Source organism: Pelobates fuscus, chromosome 6 (genome assembly GCF_036172605.1).
Source record: "Pelobates fuscus isolate aPelFus1 chromosome 6, aPelFus1.pri, whole genome shotgun sequence".
Lineage (NCBI taxonomy): Eukaryota > Metazoa > Chordata > Amphibia > Anura > Pelobatidae > Pelobates > Pelobates fuscus.
Genome location: NC_086322.1, coordinates 288,603,841 through 288,629,009, shown reverse-complemented (window position 1 = coordinate 288,629,009; position 25,169 = coordinate 288,603,841). Strand labels below are relative to the sequence as shown.

The window sequence follows — 25,169 nt, the reverse complement described above, 5'->3', positions numbered from 1 at the left end:
CTGGATGAAGTAGGGGGTCTATCTGTTTTATTAAATACGCGGTAATATGCTTTTAATGGGATAGGATGTTAGGAAAGGTGTGTGATTGGGATAAGTGGTTGTGACTGTATTTACCTAATCCTGGGACCGACCTGGCTCCTAAGCTTGAGCCGCGCGTGGCTGGATCACTCCTGCCTCCACGCGAGCCGCATGCGGCTTGATCTCCTCTTCTGACTTAGCCGCGTGCACTGACCGCAGTGATCGGTCACGTGGCCCGCCTGGCACTAGGAGCACGGCCTGAGTCACGAGCTCGCTCTTAAAGGGGCAGTGAGAGCCAAAAGTTGATTCAGGCTCCCATTGGCCCACGTCATTCCAGCACCCCCACACACGAACGTTTTGGGGCGTAGGCATGACGTGGGCCAATCACTGGTGTAACAGTAGTGTACATTAAAAAACAACTAGAAATTTGACTGTGAAATAATAGCAGTCAGTTTCCTTCACATGTGTGCGTTTCAGGGCCTGCCAGGGCACAGTGTCACACCAGTGCAACTCATATCTGGTGTAACAGTAGTGTACATTTAAAAAAAAAATACAGGGGGCTTTTTGTCACCTTTCGGGGACCCTTGGTGTTGTACGTGGCTGGGTGGAGGAAGAGACCTTCAATGACATCAGTGAGGACAAGGAACGGGACATGGCTAGCTTGGAATCCAACCTTGTGCAAATGGGGAGTTTGCGGTTGTGCAAATGGACTGTTTGCGGTTTTTTGTGGTGCGTTAAACGGGGAGTTTGGTCTGTCACTGTGAAGCGGGCGTAACCCTTACACTACCTGATCGATACAACATCATACCTGATGTTTTAAAGCACGTTATTCCAAACAATGTTAGGTGATTTATGCCTTTTATGGATTAAAACCAGACTCTGCATCAACTATGTAATTTTCCATGGGAGTTTTGCCATGGATCCCCCTCCGGCATGCCACAGTCCAGGTGTTAGTCCCCTTGAAACAACTTTTCCATCACTATTGTGGCCAGAAAGAGTCCCTGTGGGTTTTAAAATTCGCCTTGCCTATTGAAGTCTATGGCGGTTCGCCCGTTCGCGAACATTTGCGGAAGTTCGCGTTCGCCGTTCGCGAACGGAAAATTTTATGTTCGCGACATCACTACTGGACAGTCATTGCTTTCCAGCTGCTGGAAGCCTTGTAAAATAAACGGCGGCGTAGACCTCCCCGTGCCTCTACCTGTGGGCATCAGGAATGGGGCTTTAAATGAAAAAATGATTGCCCACCTCCTGCTCCCACCAGAAGTTAGCTGGGTAGGGGGACCTTATTTGGTGGTAGGTAGAATCTCCAATATAAATATACATGGAAGGGACCATTGCCTGTACCCATGGGTGGAGGCATGGCAGAAAAAAAACTCCCTTGTGGTAATGTGTAAGCATTAAAATTCAGACCTGGATTTAAAGCATTTGGGTCCAGATTTCTGCTATCCAGTGGCGTTCGGTTGTGCTGAAATCCCAATTTAGGCTCATTTGGAGCCAGTATTGCAAAATCCAGACATTGTTAAATACAGTAAGTCTGCATTCTGAATGCCTTTCGTTATAAAGCTGGATGATTTAGCCTGTTCAGTACAAAGCCATTCGGCTTTAGTGAATTACCCTGTATATTATTATTTATAAAGCACCAACAAAGTCCGCAGCGCTGTACAATGGGTAGACTAACAGACACTTCTAGCCAAAGGAGTTAGTCGCACAGGAACAGAGGGATTAGAGGCAGGGCCGGATTAACATAGGGGCTGATGGAGCTGCAGCTCCAGGCCCAAGCCCAGGCCCATGGAATAGGCCCATTGATTTAAAAAAAAAAAAAAAAGTTTTGTTTTTTTTACACACACTACTCTTAGGGTTGCCAGGTATTTCTCAGAAGTATTTCTCATGTATTTAAGGCTGCCTAGCCGGTGCCGGTATTGCAGTAATACCGGCAATACAAATGACTGTCTCAGTATAAACCAAGATTATTCTGCAATACCAGCGCCGGCCAGTAGGGGTCGCTGTTTGTGTGGAGAGAGGCAGGGATAAGAAGTTACAGCATCTCACTCCCTGCCTCTCTCTACTCACTGATCTGCGGGGGAGCAGTTCTGCACAGAGAGTGCAGACTGCAGCTCTGAGCCTGCGAGACATGGGGACGGTGAGAGACTTAGGGATGCTGAGACATTGGTAGACATAGGGACACCGGGGAACATGGGGACCCTGAGACACTAGGGACACAGTGTCCCCATGTCTCCCAGAGTCACCTAGTCTCCCAGAGTCCCCTAGTCTCCCAGAGTCCCTATGTATCTCAGTGTCCCCATGTCTCTCCCAGTGTCTGTGTCCCCATGTCTCACAGTGTCCCAATGTCTCTAAGTGTCCCCTATTGTCCTAGGGACATTGGGACACTGAGACACTAGGGGACACTGGGTGACTTTGAGACCTTGGAGACATGGGGCACTCCCAGTGTCCCCATGTCTCCCAGCCAGTGTCCCTAGTATCTCAGTGTCCCCATGTCTCCCAGTGTCCCTGGTGTCTCTCAATGTCCGTAGTGTCTCAGTGTTTCCTAGTCTCCCAAAGTCCCCTAGTCTCCCAGTGTCTCAGTGTCACCTAGTACAAAAGAAAAAATCTCAGGCACTCACTGTGATAGATATAAGCAGGTTTGGACACCGCTTTATCAAGTCTCCAGTGTCCCCTATATATCACAGTGTCCCATATGTATCACAGTGTCTCAGTACCCCATGTCTCCCAGTGTCCCCTTGTGTCCCACAGTCACCCAGTGTCCCCATTTCTCCATGTCTCCCAGTGTCCCAAGAGTTTCGGTGTCCCCAGGTCTCCCAGTGTTCCCTAGTATCTCAGTGTCCCCATGTCTCCCAGTGTCCCTGGTGTGTCCCTAGTCTCCCAGAGTCCCCTATTCTCTGTGTCCCTAAGTATCTCAGTGTCCCCATGTCTCTCCCAGTGTCTCAGTGTCCCCATGTCTCACAGTGTCCCAATGTCTCTAAGTGTCCCAATGTCTCTCAATGTCCCCTAGTGTCCTAGTGACATGGGGACACAGACACTAAGGGACTGGGAGACATGGGGACACAGACATGTCCCCTTTTTGTGTATGTTCGGCCCTTTCAGCAGTTCCTGTTATGGGATTTGTGTCAGTGGCCCACCCTTTTTACCCCATCCATAGACTTCCTGCTTTACTGGACACTGCTGTTAGGGGGTATGGGTTTACTTGAAAGATGAAAGCATGAGATTAGCAAAGGGTATGTATTTTCATAGCTGCAGCCTATGAGTTTCCCTCCAACACCATCTCCATCAGATACATGACGCTTAGGAGGTAGGACTGTTTTAGTGTTTTTGGTCAATAAGATTTTGAAATTAGGCCCATCATAATTGTCAGCACCAGGCCCACTGGGCTCTTAATATGGCCCTGATTAGAGGGCCCTGCTCAATGAGCTTACATTCTAAAAAACTCTAGAATGAAGAATTTGGTTATAAGTTCAACTCACCATAAATCCTTGTTTTGTGAATAAATCGCTAGAAACAATGTGAACCTATTTGTGTTCAGTGTGAAGTGTAAACTATCAGGAATACAAAGTGAATTTAACTTTTAGACCAAAATAGCTGATTTGGACATTTTCAGCGCTCCCCTCCTCCGGTCACTGCATGCATGTGTGCCGAGCTGTGGACTAGGTAGAGGGTCTTCCCAATCTTCTACCCGGTCTGACAGGAAGAGCGCACAGAGGAAACAGAAGATCCTCTACTGCGGTTCGTGGCTCGGCCATGCTACATGGAGAGAGGAAGGTGAGCTGGCATGGGGGAGGAGACAAATGGATGGGCTGGGGGGAATGAGACAAATGGACGGACTGGGGGGGATGAGATTAATGGACAGGCTGTGGGGGTCTAAGACACATGGGGGGCTGTGGGGGAATAAGATGCATCGAGAGGCTGGCGGAGGGGAATGAGACCCATTGAGGGTCCAGCGGGGAATGAGACACATGGAGAGACTGGGGGGGGCATGAGACACAAGGAGAGGCTTAGGGGGGGATGAGACACAGAGGGGCTGGGTATAGAAAGAGGCACAGAGTGGCTGGGGATAGAAAGAGGCACAGAGGGGTTGAGGATGTGACAAAATAAACAGACATTTGCTAGGGAAGGGTAAAACAAAGGCACAAAGATGGGCTGGGCAGACAGAGACACAGAGGCATTGGGTAATGGGCAAAAGAGACAGACAGGAACGGAGGGAGACAACGACACACAGGGGGTTTGGGGTAAAAAGAGATATAGAGGGTGTGAGGAAGGGTAAAAAGAGATACACAAAAGGGGCTAAGTAAAGTAAGAGACACACAAAGGAGCTAGGGTAGAGAGACACACAAAGGGGCTGAGGGAAGTAAGAGACACATAAGTGGGGTGTATGAGATGCCCAAAGGTGTAGCAAAAATACCTTGCACCGGGCCTGCCTATCACAATACATATTTCCGGTATGAATTGTATGGCTATAAGTAGATGTGCAATTTCGGGTTTAGCCACACCTCCAGTGGGGGGCTGCCGGGCTGTGGGTGTTCCTCTGAGTCACGGCTAATTTTTCAAAAGCTACTTTTTGGTTGAAAGTTTGCAACTTGATGGTTAACTCACTGTTAAGTGAACATTTTGCTAAATTAAGCCGTAAACAACTGATGTAGGTTTGTTTAATTATGGCTTGCTTTAACTCTGCAAAAGGTTTGGGTTTAGAAGGACGACACACGACTCATAACTCGAAGAATGCTACCAAAACAATGTGTTATTACAGGAAAGCTAAGTCTGGAATGGTTGATATGTGTCCTACTTTGGAACATTTATAAAGATCTTCAATAGTCTACAAAGAAGAGAATTAAAGGAGACAGCTGCTGTCTGGAAGTGTAACCCACACTAATCTCAAAATGCAGTTTAAAAGAACAGCTCGCGCATTCACATAAAAAATACAGTTTTACATTTTACAATGCGATTTAAAATCCCCCATCTTAGCAAATAAATATGGGAGTTTGGTAACATCACGTGGCCGTACCATGGTAAGCCCACCACCACCATCACACTAATCTCAGGTAGACTGCGTCTCTGGTGCTGTCCTACGTTTAAAGTAAACTTTACTCTTTCGTTAAGCCTAAAAAAACATGTAATATAAAAGAAACATAAATTAAGGGAAACATGGGGTCAATGTTCTGGAGATATTTGTGATTATTCGTATTATTATAATGTCCCCGATGCCTTCAGTGGTGTTATATCACACAATGCATGACTCACTGCGACATTACTTTCTCCGTCTCTCTACAATTTGCAAATCCCAGGGATGGGTGATACGTGAGCCTCTGTCAATAAGCCGTTTGCTTTGTAGAAAAAAAAAAAAGATACATTTTATTCAGTAATTATTTATTTAGGATTACTGCTATGTCTTTGGCGCGTTTTAAAATGATAACGGTCCACGTTATCGCTGCTTGTTTTATTGAACCTATCATTTACCAATATAGATTTAAAAAAAAAACATACATTCATATTGGTACCTGCACATCCAACCGTTTGAATATTGAGACACAGAGCTTGCACTCTAATTTCAGAGAATGACAGAAAGGTTTTGAGGTAACGATGATGCCTAGAGAAAAGATTGTAAGCTTAAAGTATTCAGTGTAGGCAGCCATCAGGCAGTGAAGGTGTTAATGTTTTGCAGTCAGAGGGACAGTCAGATAACAATGGACCAGCGGTGACAAGTGGGACATCTCTTACTGTCAGTCCTTTTATAGTATTGCAGATTCCACTCCTTGAATATAAGAGGGCTCAGTGACCACCCTTGCCCTGTTCTTCCACCTGGTGCCTCTCTCTCTCTCTCTCTGCATCTCACCCAACCTAACACACACCATGCCTCCCAAGAAACCAGACCCCAAGAAGGAAGCCCCCAAGCCAGCCGCTGCTCCTGCACCTCCAGCCCCAGAGCCCCCTAAAGAAGTCCCATTTGACCCCAAAAGTGTCACAGTAAGTATATGGGTGAAGATCTGGGCAAGAGAATATTCATTTGTGTTGGGGTCGCAGCTTTAACTCTGTCAGTACAAACATTGAGGAGCAAAGGATATTTAAACAGTTAACACTTTTTGGGAAAAGCATTAAACGAAGGGAACACGGATCATAAGAAGACATATTGATCCATTTAGACAATATATAAATGAGGTGGCTTATATATAAAATACTTATCTTTTTGATTGATTTTAATTATTATTTATTTTACCAACAGTACTCTACTAGAAGTCATTAAATTGAACTTAGTTAAAATTAAATTCAGTTTGCCATCTGCAGACATTCTTCTCCTGTGATATCACGCAGCCTCTAAACATCAATGTAAAGCCCTTCAAAAAACAAATCCTGTTTAAATCCCTGTAACAGAGAGTACATCGTGCCACATATGTCATTGTCCGTCATCTCCTACTGGGATGTAACATAAACTTTATGCATTACAAGGGTCATTTAAAAAAGGGAGAATTGTCAGGAATTCAAAGTGAATATAACGTTTAAAAGTACACTTCTATACTGAGGTACACCATAGCCGACATTATCACTTACTGTATGTGCTTGTAAATTGAGTTTAATATTTTGGCTATAACAATTCCTACATAGAAATCTGGGTATCAGGCTTTTATCAAGCTGTTATCATTTATATGAATAAATCTATTGATAGGTTATTACAATAAATAATAAATAAAGATGCTATTTACCTTCTTTTTCCTGGACCTTAGCTTGATGTCTGTCCAAGATTGGCCGGTAATGCAATCATACAGTGGTTATGGTACTTGAAGTGTTTCTTTAAAAAATAGAATGGAAAAGGGATTACTTAGTAAACCAGCAATTGTAAAGAACTGACAAGGGAATTGCAAAGAGATTGAGATTTTTTTTTCCACAATTCAGCTTTTAAATGTAAAAAAAAAAATCGCAATTCCCTAGTCATATTTCCACATTTCTTGTGCGTACCAAATAAAACCCATAGCCGTCAGCAAATTAAGATATAAATAAAAAGAGGGTTTATCAGCTTGTATCATACAGTAACACATTCATTTTAAATAGCCTGTCTACAAGTCTAAAACGTGTCGCCAATTGACACCAATTACATCCGAACAGGTTCCACTAATTGCTCAATTTACAGCTGCACAGACACAGACAGTGACAGTGACAAGAGATCCAACAATTAATACCGAGTGTATTTTTATAGTAGAACACTTAGAATGTATCCCACACAAAGACAATACAATTCTAGCTCTCTATTTGACAAATGGGTAAAACTATCCCACAGTTAATAAAAAAATAAGGGCAAACAAATACGTTTTTATTTATTATTCAAAAATAACAGATTTTTATTTCTCTGTAGATCGAGTTCGGTGCTGATCAGATTGAAGGTAAATCTCCATTTCATTGCCTTCTGTATAAATTATAGATTTTGACATGGCGAGGGTCAAGTTTGATCATAATAAAGTTATTAATAATTGTAATACTGTTGTAATATAGTAGCAGACGAAGTATAGGAAAACTAAAAAAACGGGAAGACCTCACAGTCTAGTGATCTAATCCAATACACTGTTGTATCCAGCTGCATGTCAGGAACTGAGCAGGATTAAGATTGGTCTTTAATCTGGATACCTTATCACAGTATAAATACCCTACAGTGAAGCTTGATTGTATTAAGTATGGGGTCTTTGGGCTCTTTGCTGTTGGACTATGGATGGGCCATTTCAGTATTGCCCAGGGCCACAAGCTGACCATGGAAATCCATGAAGGCTAGCTAGAAGAGGTACTCCACATGTTGACTTCTTTTGCATTAGGACTATAATCAATGGGAAGCAACCGTTGAGGTCCAGTGGGAATGTAGAAGACGAAGAGGGTGTCAAATGTTCTCTAATACTCCTTACCCATAGTAGTCTATCATCGCCCAAGCACTCCCTGCTTAATTCATGAATCTAATAGTCCTTTTAAGCTTTCAAATGTGAATTACGCCATGTCAATCATGCATACGTGCATGTGAAGTAAAGAGGTCAGAAGACATGCTAAACATACAGGTCTGGAAAATATCAGTTTCTTGTTTTACTGTAGTGTTAACAGGTGTATGGATAACTTTCCAAGTTCACAATTCAGTAAGACATTGAGCTTAATGAGTCTCCAAGGCAGTGGATTGTTAAACATGTCTTTTCTCTGGGGATATGGCCTCTAATTATTGTGTCTGGAATTAAATGAATGTCCCTTTGGAATGGGGGAGGAACAATGAAATAATTATAGCCCAGCTTTAAGATATATTCCGGTAACGTTACACCCAGGGTGCCTTATCGTCCTGACAAATCCCGACAAACTGCTATAGAGGGCGTTTTGGGGACTTGATATTTAAATGGTGGAGATGGGTCACTTTTGTTGTATGATGTTTAAATTCATAAGAGAAAAGCCGTTATTTAACGCCTTAAGGAAAAATAATAGACTATGCCATTAAGTCAATAGTTTTTAAGTATCGTATTTCAAAATGGAACACATTGCAACTTTAATGACAGCATGGCTCAATAGAGCGGAGGACAATAAATATGCAGATGTCCCATTCTGGCAAAAAAAGGTTTTCTTCACCTAGTTTTGTTGCCAAGAATGTTATTCTTCATTGTTCTAAATCTTATGCTCTCATTCCCAGAATTCAAAGAGGCCTTCCAGCTGTTTGATCGTACCCCGGGAGGAGAGATGAAGATCACTTATGGTCAAGTTGGAGATGTTCTGAGGGCCCTGGGACAAAATCCAACCAATGCAGAAGTTCTAAGAGTTTTAGGGAGACCTAAAGCAGAAGGTGAGAATTTGGGAAAAAGGAAGAAAGAGGCAAAAAGTTTGAGTTATTTTTTGAAAACTCAAGAGCAAGCAGAATAGGGTGGCATTTTTAAAAAAATTAATTTTTTTCTTGATTTGGGTAAAGGAAATTAGGAGAATATTAGAAGAAATGTGTGGTATGCAACGTGGATTGTAATGAATACATTGGTTAATTTAAAAGACGGCTGTTTACAAAATAAGAAAAGATTGACATGTGTCTCATGGTAACATAGAGAGGAACGCAAAGAGAATGTTCAGGTTAGCCCGAACAAATTCTGACGAAGTCCGTTTACAAAATGTAAAGGGGTGATTGTTTTAACATACTATCCAAAAACCTACATCAGTAATGTTTTAACTTTGTCATCACATATGTATGAACTACATTTACCATGATACACCAACATCATCAAACGATCTGTAATTCAGAAATATCTGGAGTGCCAAGCTCAGTTGTCATGGACATCTGCAGTGGTACATACTCTGACAGTTCCAGTAACAATGCAGGAATGTCTTAAAATATGTTCTGAAATGGGCTTGAAAATGTTTGTCAAAATGTTATGCTGTGGCCTATGCTGTACATGCGTAGTCAGACTCCTGATGGTGTGTTGTCTGGAGTACGGACCCTGTCAGAAATCTCGACTCACGTCATGTCGGGTGCAGCCACGGACGTGATGAGGCTGCACTGCATATGACGTATCATGAGTCCAGATTTCTCATGGGTCCAGAAATCTGACAGAATACAGGACGGAGGTGCCGGTGGAGCGCTGTGTGCTTCCCTCCTGCCGGTCACTTGGACACTGCGGCCCTCTGGCAAGTGCGCTCTAAGGCAGCCACCTGTGTCACCTTATGGTAGCGCCGGCCCTCTCTCTCAATGAGGAGCATTGGATTGGATCACGCCTAAGAAGGCCATGCCTTCTCAATTACATCGCGGGAGGAGGAGATGTAAGTAGCGATGAGGGAGCCCTGAGCTGGAAAGAAGTAAGTGAAAACCTTTAAGTTAATATTTTTAATTGCACACATTGATTAGCATCAGGGACCCGAGGAGCATGTGCAGAGAGCACTAAGCGAATCCAGGCTTCCCCATACATAAGCATTGAATCAATTATTTTCTATGAGGGACTACCGCGTCACATGACCATGTTTTACTCTGTCAGTGTACCTCTGGTGACTGTCTTCCAATTTCCAAAAAACTGCGACGTTAATTCATTAAGATGAGGTGGCCTCGGTGACTAAACTGTTCCTTTAAGGTCAAAAAAGCCAAATCGGAAAAATTCTCCAGGTGTCTCCAATTCAGCTAGTTTGTCCTTAAGCTCGAAATTCACTTTGGATTCCTGACTATTTTCACTTTATTGAATAATCCAGTTTGTTTCACGTTGTGCATACTGTGAGCTAGACAGACTACAGACTTGTAGGGTAACAGATAACGGACCTAGATAGAAGACAGAGCACAGGCAAGACAATCCCCTGTATAAATAGTCTTACTTTAGGAAAATGATCTGTGAGCCATGGGATTTTCTGGCTGAGCCCGACATAGCTGCTATCTGGTACAAACATTCGGCCTTTTACACCTGGCATCAAAGCTCATTCTATTTCTGAAAGAGAGATTCAGCCCTTTATATCAAAAGCAGCGTTGGGTAGGATTGTAGCCCACTTAGACACATAGTAGATACTACGCCCGTCTTTTATTCCGGACGTGTAGACACTCCATGGAATGTCTTGTGTCCTTGAAACACATGCAAAGTCAAAGAGTTTCCCTATAGAGTGGAAGAGGCATGAGATCCTTAGCATCTAATTGTGATACATCTGAAGATAACATTTTGCTGTCCAAATGCCAGGAAGGAACATCACATTCCCAAACTTGCCGCAAACATGAAAGCTGATATTTTACTAAGCCCTGGTATGTGTGTTGTTATCCACCCATGGAATCCATACCAGGGCACAGAAAATCTCACTAGCCCAGAGGGCTCAACTGATCACCTCTAAGGCTGGATATTTTGATGACCTAATAACTAGGGCCTGCCAACTGCCTAATCCCGTATATTGCATGCTGCAGGCCGAACTCTAGTGAAGAACCTTTTTTAGTTATGGAATGTGATACTATTATAGTATGTGATAATGCTATAGAATTGTGAGCACACACAGTTATCGCCCATCACTCATAATCTTGAAATAATAGAAATAGGGTTTCTATTTTTAAAACACACTGAGAAGTGGCCAAACACATTTCATCCTGAAATTCCATCTTCTAATTTTTATGGTTTGGACCACAACCTTTTGTTCCTCTTTCTCACTTCCAGGCACTGGGGGGTTTGTCTTCCTGAAACTTTAATTTAGTTTTTATTTAACTTTTCTCTTGCCTCCTTCTGCAGAAATGAACACCAAACTTGTAGACTTTGAGACCTTTCTTCCAATGCTCCAGCACATTTCTAAAAACAAGGACAAGGGCTCTTTTGAGGACTTTGTGGAAGGACTACGTGTCTTTGACAAGGAAAGCAACGGCACTGTAATGGGAGCAGAGTTACGCCATGTCCTCGCCACTTTGGGTAAGTGATGGATTGAAGAAAATGCGTTCTTATGATATATGGCCTGTATCCCACGTTGTAAGGAACATCATCAATTTTATGCAACTTTTGGTGCAATTTAGGGTTCCCATTTATCGGATGGACTTTTGAACTTTGTCTTAAAGAAATATCTGCAAGTGTAATGCATGCTTGTCTGGACATGATGTCTATGCATTAAATAAAAGTGAATGTATATACAGCGTAACTTTGTTTTAATTTATTATGTAAATCCATTGTCACAGTTTGAGATGGTTTATCCTTAGGACCCCTTAAATCGTAAAACTGCCCTTGAAATGAATATTAGTTCCTACACAGGAACTTTCCTTTGTATTGTAAAATGTGTAATAAGCTAGCAATGGATGAAACCACTTCCATGTTCTTGACAATTGTTACTTAAACACAGGTGAGAAGCTGCAGGAGAACGAAGTAGAGCAACTCATGTCTGGGCAGGAAGACGCCAACGGATGCATTAACTATGAAGGTATTGTCTGGACAATGTCTTCATTCACACACACTCACCAGCTGACAGCACTCAACCGTCGTGTTACACAAAGTCACACTCACTAAACTGAGAACTGGAAAAGCTGACCACTCTCGGCCAATCAGTGGTGCCCCTGCATAGCTGGTAGGCTAGTCCCCATGAAAACCAGTACCAAACACCAGCTTTTACCCTTAGAATCCCATTTTGTTCCACAATTTGATTAAAACTGAATAAGCGAAAGCCTCTGAGTACTAGTGGAAGGAACTCCGAATTACAAAGAAACAAGAAAAAAAAAAAGGAGTTACCTGTGCACTATCCCAAATCCCTACGTACATTTAAACTGGAGGTTTTTTAGTATCACTCCAATGACCATTAAAGTGTAAGCTCCCCTGCCACGTCAAGGCAAACCTGTTAGGTGAGTCCTACACTAACAATTCATATCATACTTTGAGCTAAAAGGCACAACCTCTAATGAGACATGTATTGGGGCTGACGAGTACTACGGTCATTGCTGCCACCCCAGAGTAGTGGGAGTTTGAGCGCTGGCCGTAATTTTGTCTGTTTGTGTTTGTGAATGGGTTACCAGTCGTATCAGTTTTCTAATACTCCATAAATCTCGTATTTCCATGGAGGTGTTACATTTTTATGCATTCCCAGTGCACCATAAATCAAATACATTGTAACATGAACACAGGGAGGTGATCCGCGCAATTTTAAATCCAGGACACTTAGACCCGTTTTTACGACCAATGCAGTCCGGGAATTTACACTATAAAAGGTACGTGTACATAGTGTCACAAAGTGCCACAGACAGAGGTCATGGAAAGTCCCCGCTGGATCCAGTTTAAATTACACGTGTATTGCCATGGCACATGGCTGACCAGGGGCATCACGGGTTTCTAGGCAACAGCTAAATCTTGTTTGCTCTTTTTATCCCTCAGAATTCATCCTTTTATGTCAAATATAATGTTGTTGCCCAGATTATGCCCCTTATATAGTAATCATGTGATTAATACCCAATTATCATTTATTCCACCCCAGTGTAACCATTTCCCCTTCCCCCTAACATTTTAAATGCACAAAGAGGGACACTTTAATGTTAGGGGTGTGAGTGGGGGTGTTAGCATGGGCAGGGCTGTTCTTTTTTAGGTGACTTACTAATAACAATTTATAGAGCTAAAATGTAATATAAAACTCGAACAATGCATCTTATTGACACAGACTGATAGCTAAACACATTTACTGTAATTTAAAGACACATTACTGGGAGTATTATTGCTGTGGAGCTCTGTTATACACTCAGACACATTACTGGGAGTATTATTGCTGTGGAGCTCTGTTATACACCCAGACACATTACTGGGAGTGTTATTGCTGTGGAGCTCTGGTATACACTCAGACACATTACTGGGAGTATTATTGCTGTGGGGCTCTGTTATACACTCAGACACATTACTGGGAGTATTATTGCTGTGGAGCTCTGTTATACACTCAGACACATTACTGGGAGTATTATTGCTGTGGAGCTCTGTTATACACACAGACACATTACTGGGAGTATTATTGCTGCGGAGCTCTGTTATACACTCAGACACATTACTGGGAGTATTATTGCTGTGGAGCTCTGTTATACACACAGACACATTACTGGGAGTATTATTGCTGCGGAGCTCTGTTATACACTCAGACACATTACTGGGAGTATTATTGCTGCGGAGCTCTGTTATACACACAGACACATTACTGGGAGTATTATTGCTGTGGAGCTCTGTTATACACTCAGACACACCAATAATATGGAGCTCCTAAAAAAGAGGGACATTAGGATAGGAAAGAGGGATATAGGCCGACAATAGGGTCTGTCCCCCGTAATGAAGGATACCTGGGAGATATGCTCTCTCCACCCCAGTGTAACCCTCTCACCTGCACAGTGTAACCCTCTCCAGTTCAATGTCACCCTCTCCTCACCCCAGTCCATTTCAGTTCAGTTTTTTTTTTTGTTTTTTTTCAATTTAATTTTTTTATTGGTTCCAAAAAGAGTATCAACACGCAGTACAACACAGTTGAATTGCACATTTTCCCCATTACATTATAACATTACCTTTATATCATTCATTAACATTGTAATCATTTATATTCATATTATGTAATATAGAAAATTCCCATGTTGCTTTTTTAATGCTTCAATTTAATGAATGCCTTCCTTTCTGGTTTATCTTATTCTCATCTATCTTACAATTGTAATATACTCCATTTAATTCGTTGCAGTATCAATTAATTTAGAATTTATAATTTCCTTAACCCAAAAAAAATAATCTTAAAAAAAGAGAAAAACACACACACACAAAAAAAAAATTCAGTTCAGTTTAACCCTTTGCTCACACATTAAAACCTTCTGCCCCTTTAACACACTATCCCTGCATGTACTGGCTCTACCGTGACCACATTAATGATCAAATCTGGGAAAACAAGACAGGAGCTCAAATTCAAAACAGTCCTGCTAAAACCAGGCCAGTTGGGTGGTATGACATTCTCAACAATTCACATTAGGGTAAATACCCTGATAAGTCTGTATTGGGAAGTTGGAGGAGTATGCTGCCATACCATAAATGAATTGTTTTTTTTCTTACAGCCTTCATCAAGCACATCATGTCTGGATGAAATGTGTACGGTATGTGTCCCATTATATTCTCAACCCTCGTTTTCTGGGAACAAACTTTACAGAATACGGCTTTGGCAACAGACAACAACTGGCCCACCTTATTCGGCCCATAATCTCACTTATTTCATTAATTGTTCTGCAGAATTGCCTTATAAAACATCATAAGCATCATTTAAGTACCTTACAGAATTAAAAGGTGATTCAGGGCATCTAATGCCATTTTGTAAAGTAATATTTTCAAATATAACTCCTAGTTTTTCTAACTCCAATGTCAAATCAATGCCTCTTAATTTAGTATTATCACAATTAATAGTAAACTGTTTAAGGCAAAGTTGTCATGGCTTATAACAGTTCCTAAATCAGTGAAAAAAATGATTTATCAAAACAAAAAAATTATAAATTTACTTTTTCATGAGACAATTTCTAGAAGAGCAATCACAGCAACTACAGTACTGATTGACAGGCGAGGGGAGAAGAGATATCTTTGTATGGCTTTTACAGAAAATCTATACATTTACTGGTTATTCTTCTACCGCTATGTACAGATTAAATATTGTGTTAATCCTGTCATTCTCAGACAAACCCTGGCTAAGAAAGATATTAGTTATAGTCCATGGATCCATGAGAATCAGATGGTAAAATGCTGTACCCCCAGTGCTTGGACAATGCAGAGATTAAAATTGGGGTATACTTTTGTAACGTATCCCTTTATAAACGGTTTGTGCTGTAATGACACTGCGATCCTGCAAGTACGGCAACTTTAGGTCACTAAATCAACACCCAACATTTTGAATTCTCTATTTAATTGGTAATATAATTCACGGCAATCTAGCGGAGGGTTAGAAATAAAACTACTGCTCAAACACTTTTTTTTATTACTAACGAGTTGGCAAATTTTGCAAGATGTAGAATTGGTAAAAGTGTTTAACTCTTTTTTTTTTTTTTTTTTACAGGACAAGGTATACATTTTGCATGTTCCCCCGAGCTGTCAGATAATTTGTGTAGACGATCATGCAGAATGTCCTGTAACCGTCTCCTAGACACGTCTCACCTGTGAATACCCTTAAATGCTGGAAACGCACTTTTTCTTTCTATGAAGAAATGTTTGGTGCAGCTGTAAATTATTTGGGATTTTTTTTTCCCTCGGTGATTTCTCACCAAATAAATTTCACAAAAAAAAAAAAAAAAAGGTGTGTTATTAAAATTATTGATTCTATGGTCTGTGGGTCAGTGTTCAAAATAAAGGAGACAAAATAAGCTTTAAAAAAAAAAAAACACCAAAACAAACAAACAGTAACTAACCCACAATTGGCACACACAACTCCCGCAATGAAACGCACATGTACATAATTACAAAACCACAGTGCAATAGACGTGAACACATCTCCCAAGTCTTGTAAAACCACATACACGTAGTTTAAATATATACAGACAGACACACTCATATAATTATAACTTACGGTGAGCTTTTTCAAATTATTTTATATTTTTGGATTAATGTTTACAATTATTTATCCAAAATATTAAAATATTAAAATAAAAAATAAAATAAAAATATTTATTAAAAAAATGCTAAATATTTTTCATAATATGAAATAATGTGAAAAGCGTATCCAACAATATTAAACTGAGTCCTATGTCAGCGCACACAAAATGACTAAAAGTTAGAAATGCGTTGGTCGTTGGTTGATTTCAAGATTGTTCTAATATTCAACAGACAACATACTTTCCATCATTGGTTTTACAGACTCCACAAGGATATCAATGAAGATGGTCTATTGAGCGTCATACCTCACAAGTGTCCCTTTACGCTACTCAAATGCCTCTGGTCCCTCTTTTACGGGAGCTCAGAAATGTGGGTGAATAATAGAGCGACCCAGCGAAAAGCCACCCATTAAATGAGTAAAAATACATATTTTACCTGAAGTAACGGTGTTTAGGAATGAGACCGTGTAAATAAAATACTTTGGTCTGGTTTTAAATTAATTTCAGTTACAGTAAAGGTCATAAAGTCTTATAAAATACTCTAGAATAACCGCCACATGATAACCTTCCCCCATAAAAAAAGTGCCCCCCCTCTTTGAATTGTTGTACGGAATGGAGGCAGGCTTTGCCATGAGAGCCCCCACAATAAGTATGTGTGCAGCTATAGATCAGACTGCAGTTCAGAGTCAGACTCTGCAACACCTGTTCCCATCCCAAAAAAAGGGTAGACACAGCAAATCCCCCCTGGGACACCAATACCATTGAATAAAAAAAATCTGTATTCCAAAATAGAAATGTAACCATATAGAGCAATGATGACACTTTGTAGGGGACAAAACATAAAAATTAACATATGATGTGTTCACTTTGGACAAACAGTGTTAGCTCTGTCTATCCATATTGAATAGGGCAGTGCTGACTAAAGAGGTTATTTTAGATAACTAGAACATTTCCCGTGGTACTCCCGAGCATCGGGTATGAAGAGTGTGATTATGAGGACAATGTGATGTTGATAATTAACATTCCAAGCACTATAATCATTACAGTCCGCTGTTAGGACTGCCCTGCATACAACCCATGGTAAATAGTCACACCAACCCACATGGTCCCCCGGGCACCCATGGGACAGCTAGTCTTCTGCAGGAGAAGCTGGATGTCTCCATTGAATAAATTACAGCCAGTCTAGGACTACACGCAATGGCTAAGAGAGGCTCATGATAAGTGCTCGCCCTCTGAGTGTGGCCCTGCTTTAAACTTTAAAGTTACCTTAATTCTCCTGCTGGGGAAGAAAAGCCGGGTTGCGACCACGGGAGCCCAACGAGATTGAGGTAACTTGTCAAACCATACTAAAAATAGTTATACATTTAAAAAAAAATTTATATCTTTTTTTACTATAGTACAAAATTTGTATATCCAGGGAGAGTGTGTTAGGTTGCTTAATATGATGTGGGGGGTAACCCCTAATAGAATATACATATTAGAACGAAGAGGAAGGGAGGATCGGAGGTAGACAATTTTTAATACCTCACAACCCTAACCTTCACAAATGTAAAAAGCAACCCAAAATAATAATACATTAATTAGTAAAACATAACTAGTGATGTCGCGAACATAAAATTTTCGGTTTGCAAATGGCGAACGCGAACTTCCGCAAATGTTCGCGAACGGGCGAAACAACATAGACTTCAATGGGCAGGCGAATTTTAAAACCCACAGGGACTCTTTCTGGCCACAATAGTGATGGAAAAGTTGTTTCAAGGGGACTAACACCTGGACTGTGGCATGCCGGAGGGGGATCCATTGGGGATCCATGGCAAAACTCCCATGGAAAATTACATAGTGGATGCAGAGTCTGGTTTCAATCCATAAAGGGCATAAATCACCTAAATTGTTTGGAATAACGTGCCTTAAAACATCAGAAATGATGTTGTATCGATCAGGTAGTGTAAGGGTTACGCCCGCTTCACAGTGACAGACCAAACTCCCCGTTTAACGCACCGCAAACAACCGCAAACAGTCCATTTGCACAACCGCAAACTCCCAATTTGCACATGGTTGGATACCAAGCTAGCCATGTCCCGTTCCTTGTCCTCACTGATGTCATTGAAGGTCTCTTCCTCCACCCAGGTCGTACAACACCAAGGGTCCCCGAAAGGTGACAACAAGCCCCCTGGGACACCTGCTGTGTTTGGTCTTCCACCTCCTCAAAGCCACCTTCCTCCTCTGACTCCTCTTCTTCAGACTCCTCTCTCTGAGTTGCCTCTCACAAATTTTTGGAACGCATCAGACTGCATCAGCTTGTATGGTAAAAGCTGGCGGGCTAAGAGTTCAGACAAGCCAGCTGTCAGATGCCGGGCAAGGGGGTGACTTTGTGACATTGGCTTCTTACGCTCAAACATGTCCTTGACAGACACCTGACTGTGGGCAGATGAGCAGGAACTGCTCAAGGCGAGAGACGGAGTGGCGGATGGTTGAAAGGGGGCAAGGAGGACAGCAGTGGTTGACGTGGCTGAAGATGCTGGACCAGGAGGAGGATGGCGGCTTTGAGTTTGTGTGCTGCTTGTACTCATGTGTTGAACCCATAGGCGTTTGTGATGTGCGATCATTTTTTTTTCGATTAGAGGTACTATGCGTGCAAGCTACTGTGACAACAGATATGAGTTGCACAGAGGCAGACACACAAAAAAAATGCCACACTGCTGAGCTCTGCAATGACGGCATTCTGGTGGTGGCAACAGCATGCATTGATTGGCGTGCTGTCTGGCTGACCCCGGGTGCCAATGCATGCTGTCTGACTGTGCCACTAGCTCCTTGCGACGACCTCCCCCTGCTTCCAACCCGTCTCCTCCTCCTCCTCCTCTCTGTCTCCCAATCTGAACTTTCCCCCTTCTCTTCTAGCGGGCACCCACGTGACATCCACGGACGCATCGTCATCATCAACCGCTTCACTTGTATCTGACAACTCAGCAAAGGAAGCAGCAACGGGTACAACATCATCATCATCACACCGTACGTGTGTAATGCTGCCTGACTGAGACATATCCCTGTTATCTACATCCTCTGGCAATAATGGTTGCGCATCACTCATTTCTTCCAACTGATGTGTAAATAACTCCTCTGACATACCAAGTGAAGCGGCTGTGATGCTAGTGTTGGTGGTGGCGGCAGGCGGGCGAGTGGTAACTTGAGAGGTGCCCGAAGCTAAGCTGGAGGAGGATGGTGCGTCGAGGTTCCGAGCCAGTCAACTATGTCCTCAGAACTTTTCAAGTTCAGGGTACGTGGCCTCTGAACACTGGGCATTATTCTAGGGCCAAAGGGAATCACAGAACCACGACCACGACGGCCCCTGCGGGGTGGCCTGCCTCTACCTGTAATTTTTTTTTTCGATTAGTGGTACTATGCGTGCAAGCTACTGTGACAACAGATATGAGTTGCACTGGTGTGACACTGTGCCCTGGCAGGCCCTGAAACGCACACTAGTGAAGGAAACTGACTGCTATTATATTACAGTCCAAAAAGTTTTGTTTTTGTTAAATGCAAGCTATTGTGACACCAGTGAGTGAGTGGTGGCACTGGGCAAGTGGGCACAGTATACGCTGTGAGCTTGACACACACGCTGGCAGACAACTAACTGCTATTCAATCTATTACAGTCAAAAATTATTATTTTTTTTTTTAAATGTACACTACTGTTACACCAGATATGAGTTGCACTGGTGTGACACTGTGCCCTGGCAGGCCCTGAAATGAACACTCGTGAAGGAAACTGACTGCTATTATATTACAGTCCAAAAAGTTGTTTTTTTTAAATGCAAGCTATTGGGACACCAGTGAGTGAGTGGTAGCACTGGGCAGGCCCTGAAACGCACACTAGTGAAGGAAACTGACTGCTATTATATTACAGTCCAAAAAGTTTTTTTTGGGGGGGGGGGGGGGGGAGGGAGGAGGGCTGTCCTTACAGCAGAGATCAGATGAGTCCTTCAGGACTGTAGTGGACACTGAATACACTAGCCTAGCTATCAATTTCCCTCAAATCAGCAGCAGCTACACTGTCCCTACTCTCAATAGGAATGCAGCTTCACAATGAATGTAAAATGGATGCTGTCCAGGAGGTGGGAGGGTCTGGGAGGGAGGGTCTGTTGCTGAATGGCTGGAATGTGTCTGCTGACTGTGAGGTACAGGCCAGGGTCAAAGTTTACTCAATGATGACGAATAGGGGGCGGACCGAACAGCGCATGTGTTCGCCGTCCGTGGCGAACTCGAACAAGCGATGTTCGCCGGTGTCACGACTACTAGTGTGGTCCAGCACGCAGAAACTATGTAACCATATACATAAACAAGGAAAGGAAAATAAAAGGACAGAGCGTAAACCGAACCTTAGAATGGCCGGACTAATACGCTAGAGACAGAGAATGGTCAAAGGGAAAGCCGAGGTCAAGGAAGCCAGAAAATACACAATACCGTAAACACAAGCCAAGTCAGGGAAACCAGAATTCAGAATAACCAGGGAAAAGCCAAGATAGGATACCAGGAAATCAGATAGACAAATTTAGAGCGCTCTCAGGAAACCAGGAAACGGAAACCACGACAGGGCAAGGTACTGGGGTGAGTTAGGGATTTAAATATCCCTCTCTATGCTCTGATTGGTCAGAGGGCGACCTCTGACCCCAAAACGTGCGTGTGCGTGTCACGCACACGTTAGTATAATTTTTGGGGGCGGGGCTAGTAATAGACGCGACCATGCGGTCGGCGCCATCTTGGATTTGGGCGCGATGCCCGGAAGACCTGGGGGAGCGGTTGCCGACGAGCAGGTAAGCTCGTGTTGTCGGCGAGGCTGTGCCGGTCGGGCACGGCCGTGTGACTCGGCGGGCCGGCGACCGCAACAGCCAGGAACTATTCACCGGCGAACAGTTCGGGACATCACTAAGCATAACCTTTATTGGATACAGTCTAAAATTGCGTTTCAGAATATTTCTAGAGTGTGACTTGTATAGCAAACTAAATAGCCTTCAACACGCTATTAAAATCCAAGAACCATCATAGTTATAAATAGGAAAATAATGATATTGGAAAAACAAGGGGAAAAAAGGAATCTAAAAAAGATAATAAATCAAATCAAAAACATCCTAGCCAACCAAAGCAGAATTGTAGCGTTAGATGATTCGGCTGCAAACAATGGGGGGTGGAGGGGTGGGGGAGAAGATACACTTAACAAATAATAAAATAAATGTAGCAGTTGTAATAACATAGAAACATAGAAACATAGAATGTGACGGCAGATAAGAACCATTCGGCCCATCTAGTCTGCCCAGTTTTCTAAATACTTTCATTAGTCCCTGGCCTTATCTTATAGTTAGGATAGCCTTATGCCTATCCCACGCATGCTTAAACTCCTTTACTGTGTTAACCTCTACCACTTCAGCTGGAAGGCTATTCCATGCATCCACTACCCTCTCAGTAAAGTAATACTTCCTGATATTATTTTTAAACCTTTGTCCCTCTAATTTAAGACTATGTCCTCTTGTTGTGGTAGTTTTTCTTCTTTTAAATATAGTCTCCTCCTTTACTGTGTTGATTCCCTTTATGTATTTAAATGTTTCTATCATATCCCCCCTGTCTCGTCTTTCCTCCAAGCTATACATGTTAAGATCCTTTAACCTTTCCTGGTAAGTTTTATCCTGCAATCCATGAACCAGTTTAGTAGCCCTTCTTTGAACTCTCTCTAAGGTATCAATATCCTTCTGAAGATAGGGTCTCCAGTACTGTGTACAGTACTCCAAGAGAGGTCTCACCAGTGTTCTGTACAATGGCATGAGCACTTCCCTCTTTCTACTGCTAATACCTCTCCCTATACAACCAAGCATTCTGCTAGCATTTCCTGCTGCTCTATTACATTGTCTGCCTACCTTTAAGTCATCAGAAATAATCACCCCTAAATCCCTTTCCTCAGATGTTGAGGTTAGGACTCTATCAAATATTCTGTACTCTGCCCTTGGGTTTTTACGTCCAAGATGCATTATCTTGCACTTATCCACATTAAATGTCAGTTGCCACAACTCTGACCATTTTTCTAGTCTACCTAAATCATTTTCCATTTGGCTTATCCCTCCTGGAACATCAACCCTGTTACATATCTTAGTATCATCCGCAAAAAGACACACCTTACCATCAAGACCTTCTGCAATATCACTAATAAAAATATTAAAGAGAATGGGTCCAAGTACAGATCCCTGAGGTACCCCACTGGTGACAAGCCCAAGCTTCGAATATACTCCATTGACTACAACCCTCTGTTGCCTGTCACTCAGCCACTGCCTTACCCATTCAACAATATTGGAATCCAAACTCAAAGATTGTAGTTTGTTGATAAGCCTTCTATGTGCAACAGTGTCAAAAGCCTTACTGAAATCGAGGTAAGCAATGTCTACTGCACCACCCTGATCTATAATTTTAGTTACCCAATCAAAAAAATCAATAAGATTAGTTTGGCATGATCTCCCTGAAGTAAACCCATGTTGTCTCTGATCTTGAATTCCATGTGTTTTTAGATGTTCAACAATCCTATCCTTTAACATGGTTTCCATCACTTTCCCCACTACTGAAGTTAGGCTTACTGGCCTATAGTTGCCCGACTCCTCCCTATTACCTTTCTTGTGAATGGGCACAACATTCGCTAACTTCCAATCTTCTGGGACTACTCCTGTTATCAATGATTGGTTAAATAAATCTGTTAATGGTTTTGCTAGTACACCACTAAGCTCTTTTAATAGCTTTGGGTGTATTCCATCAGGTCCCATTGACTTATTTGTCTTTACTTTTGACAGTTGAAATAGAACCTCTTCCTCTGTAAACTCACGTGTAATAAATGACTCATTTATCCTTTTTCTTAACTGAGGTCCCTTTCCTTCATTTTCATCTGTAAATACCGAACAAAAATATTTATTGAGGCAGTCAGCTAGACCTTTATCCTCATCTACATACCTTCCTTCTTTTGTTTTTAATCTAACTAATCCTTGTTTTACTTTTCTTTTCTCATTTATGTATCTAAAAAAGGTTTTGTCCCCCTTTTTTACTGACTGTGCTATTTTCTCTTCTGTGTGTGATTTGGAAGCTCTTATAACTTGCTTAGCCTCTTTCTGCCTAATCTTATAGGTCATTCTGTCTTCCTCACTCTGGGTTTTTTTATAATTACTAAATGCTAACTTTTTGTTTTTTACTATTTTGGCTACATCTGTGGAGTACCACAGTGGTTTCTTGAATTTTTTGCTTTTACTGACAAGCCTAATGCAATTTTCTGTTGCCTTCAGTAGTGCAACTTTTAAATAATCCCATTTCTTTTGGACTCCATTTAAATTGCTCCAGTCTGATAATGACTCCTTTACACATATTCTAATTTTGGAAAAGTCTGTTTTTCTAAAGTCTAAAACTTTTGTTTTTGTGTGGTGTGACTCAGTCACTGTTCTTATATTAAACCACACTGACTGATGATCACTGGATCCTAAACTTTCACCTACAGTAATATCTGATACCAAATCTCCATTTGTTAACACTAAATCTAGTATGGCCTCTTTACAATATAGATAAAGTGGGAAGGTGTACTAACTAGAAGTAATCCGACAGATTGAATAGAGCAAAAGCAGGGGAGGGAGTCAACCAGTAGACATGTGCAATTAGTTTCATTCCGAACGTAAAGGGGTAGGGTAGGGTTCGGAGTAGAGGTTAGGGAATTGCCAAAGTCACGAATTTTGGAAGTGCCAAAGTCACGAATTGCCGAATTTCAGAAGTGCCGAACAGAAGTGGCGAATGGCCGAAGTCCTGTATTTCGGAAGTGAAGAACCGAACTTAATTTTTTGCCCCTGCACATCCATTTCAACCAGTTATATAGGAAGGGGATAGCCTATAGATCTAAATAGATATAACCTAATGTGCCTTCGTGGGCAACCCTTAAAAATATCTAAACCCTCCTTTCTCCCAAAGTAAGGTATAAAAATACCCGTAGACGACTAATAGTTAACGATCACTAGACAACTGCTACCTAATGGTTAAATAGAAAGATTTTGCCAAGTAATTTCTTCCAGGGTAGAAATGCGCGTCAGGGGACAATTTAGTGCAGTGGTTGGCAGTGAGATAAGGGACATTATGATCTATGATGATGGCACCACGCAATGCTTTTACTATGTCTTACTTAAATCTTTCTATTTAACCATTATAGTCATGGTCCCTGCAATATTCTTTTTTTTTTTTTTTTATGATTTTATTGAAAATTTTATATATTTTAACATCATTATCTGTCTTATGCGTTACAAAGTTTCATATGTGACAAGTAATGTAAAACATCAATTATGCATATGGTTAGTATGTAGGCGTAGAATATTAACGTAAAACTCTTAGTGAACATATAGGTATTACATAGGTGGACAGGTAGGGGGTTAAACTCTCGTTATTTAGCAGCAGTCCTGGGTGATAGACCCATTTTCCGTACAATCATTGAGTCACTTAGCAAATCTGCGTTCTGGCTCTCTTATGGCTGCAGGTGTCAGCCTCTTTATCGTCACGGTGCTCGGTGCTTTGTGTTGCTTGTGCTTATGGTGGAGACATTGCTCCGGTTCCGCTATGGTATCTTCTGGCAGAGGGGTCTCTTTCTGTTGCCTTGGCGCCAGTCCTGTGTGTTGGAGGAAGCTGTCTGGGTCATCTGCTGAGGTGAGTGTGTAGCTTTCACCTGCGACGACAGTGGTGAGGGATCCATCCATGCCCCAGCGGTATCTCAGGTTAGCGTCTCTCGGTTTCTTAGCCACAGGCAGGGCTGCCATCAGAAATTTTGGGGCCCCTGACAAAGCACAAGGTCTGGGCCCCCCCGCCCCCCCGCCCTCCCGGGCCCGCCCACGCCCTACCTAGTCCGCTGACAATGATGCGGGACTGAATGTGGTGTGTTTAGTGGAAGTGAATTAGAATGTGTGTAATGGATGTAGTGTTTGTGTGTATTAGATACTGTTTGTGCAGTGAATGCAGAGTGTGTGTTTGTGTAGCGGATGCAGTGTGTATAGTGAACGCAGAGTGTGTTTGAGTAGTGGATGTAGTGTGTGTACAGTGATGTAGTGTGTGTTTGTGTAGTGGATGTAGTGTTTGTATGTACTAGATGAAATGTG

General features: G+C 42.1%; 1 protein-coding gene across 2 annotated transcripts; it reads left to right on the top strand.

The window, feature by feature from the left end:
- Nucleotides 1-5,817: 5,817 nt before the first annotated feature.
- MYL4 (myosin light chain 4) lies at nt 5,818-15,728 on the top strand. 2 transcript variants are annotated; one of them, XM_063459409.1, is made up of 7 exons: nt 5,818-5,991; nt 7,373-7,400; nt 8,669-8,818; nt 11,205-11,378; nt 11,800-11,877; nt 14,510-14,548; nt 15,499-15,728. In XM_063459409.1, the coding sequence occupies exons 1-6, from the start codon at nt 5,878-5,880 to the stop codon at nt 14,536-14,538; spliced, it is 573 nt and encodes a 190-aa protein (XP_063315479.1). In that variant the 5' UTR covers nt 5,818-5,877; the 3' UTR covers nt 14,539-14,548; nt 15,499-15,728. The 2 variants fall into 2 exon arrangements, with proteins under 2 accessions (XP_063315479.1, XP_063315478.1); XM_063459408.1 differs by having other exon boundaries at nt 15,493-15,728.
- The last annotated feature ends 9,441 nt before the right edge of the window (nt 15,729-25,169 follow it).

Bases quoted from the DNA above. Each gene is read 5' to 3' on its own strand.
- MYL4 (XM_063459409.1), top strand. From the start codon at position 5,878: ATGCCTCCCAAGAAACCAGACCCCAAGAAGGAAGCCCCCAAGCCAGCC. The intron at 5,992-7,372 runs GTAAGTATATGG...ATTTCTCTGTAG, and splicing joins TTGACCCCAAAAGTGTCACA to ATCGAGTTCGGTGCTGATCA. The intron at 11,379-11,799 runs GTAAGTGATGGA...ACTTAAACACAG, and splicing joins CCATGTCCTCGCCACTTTGG to GTGAGAAGCTGCAGGAGAAC.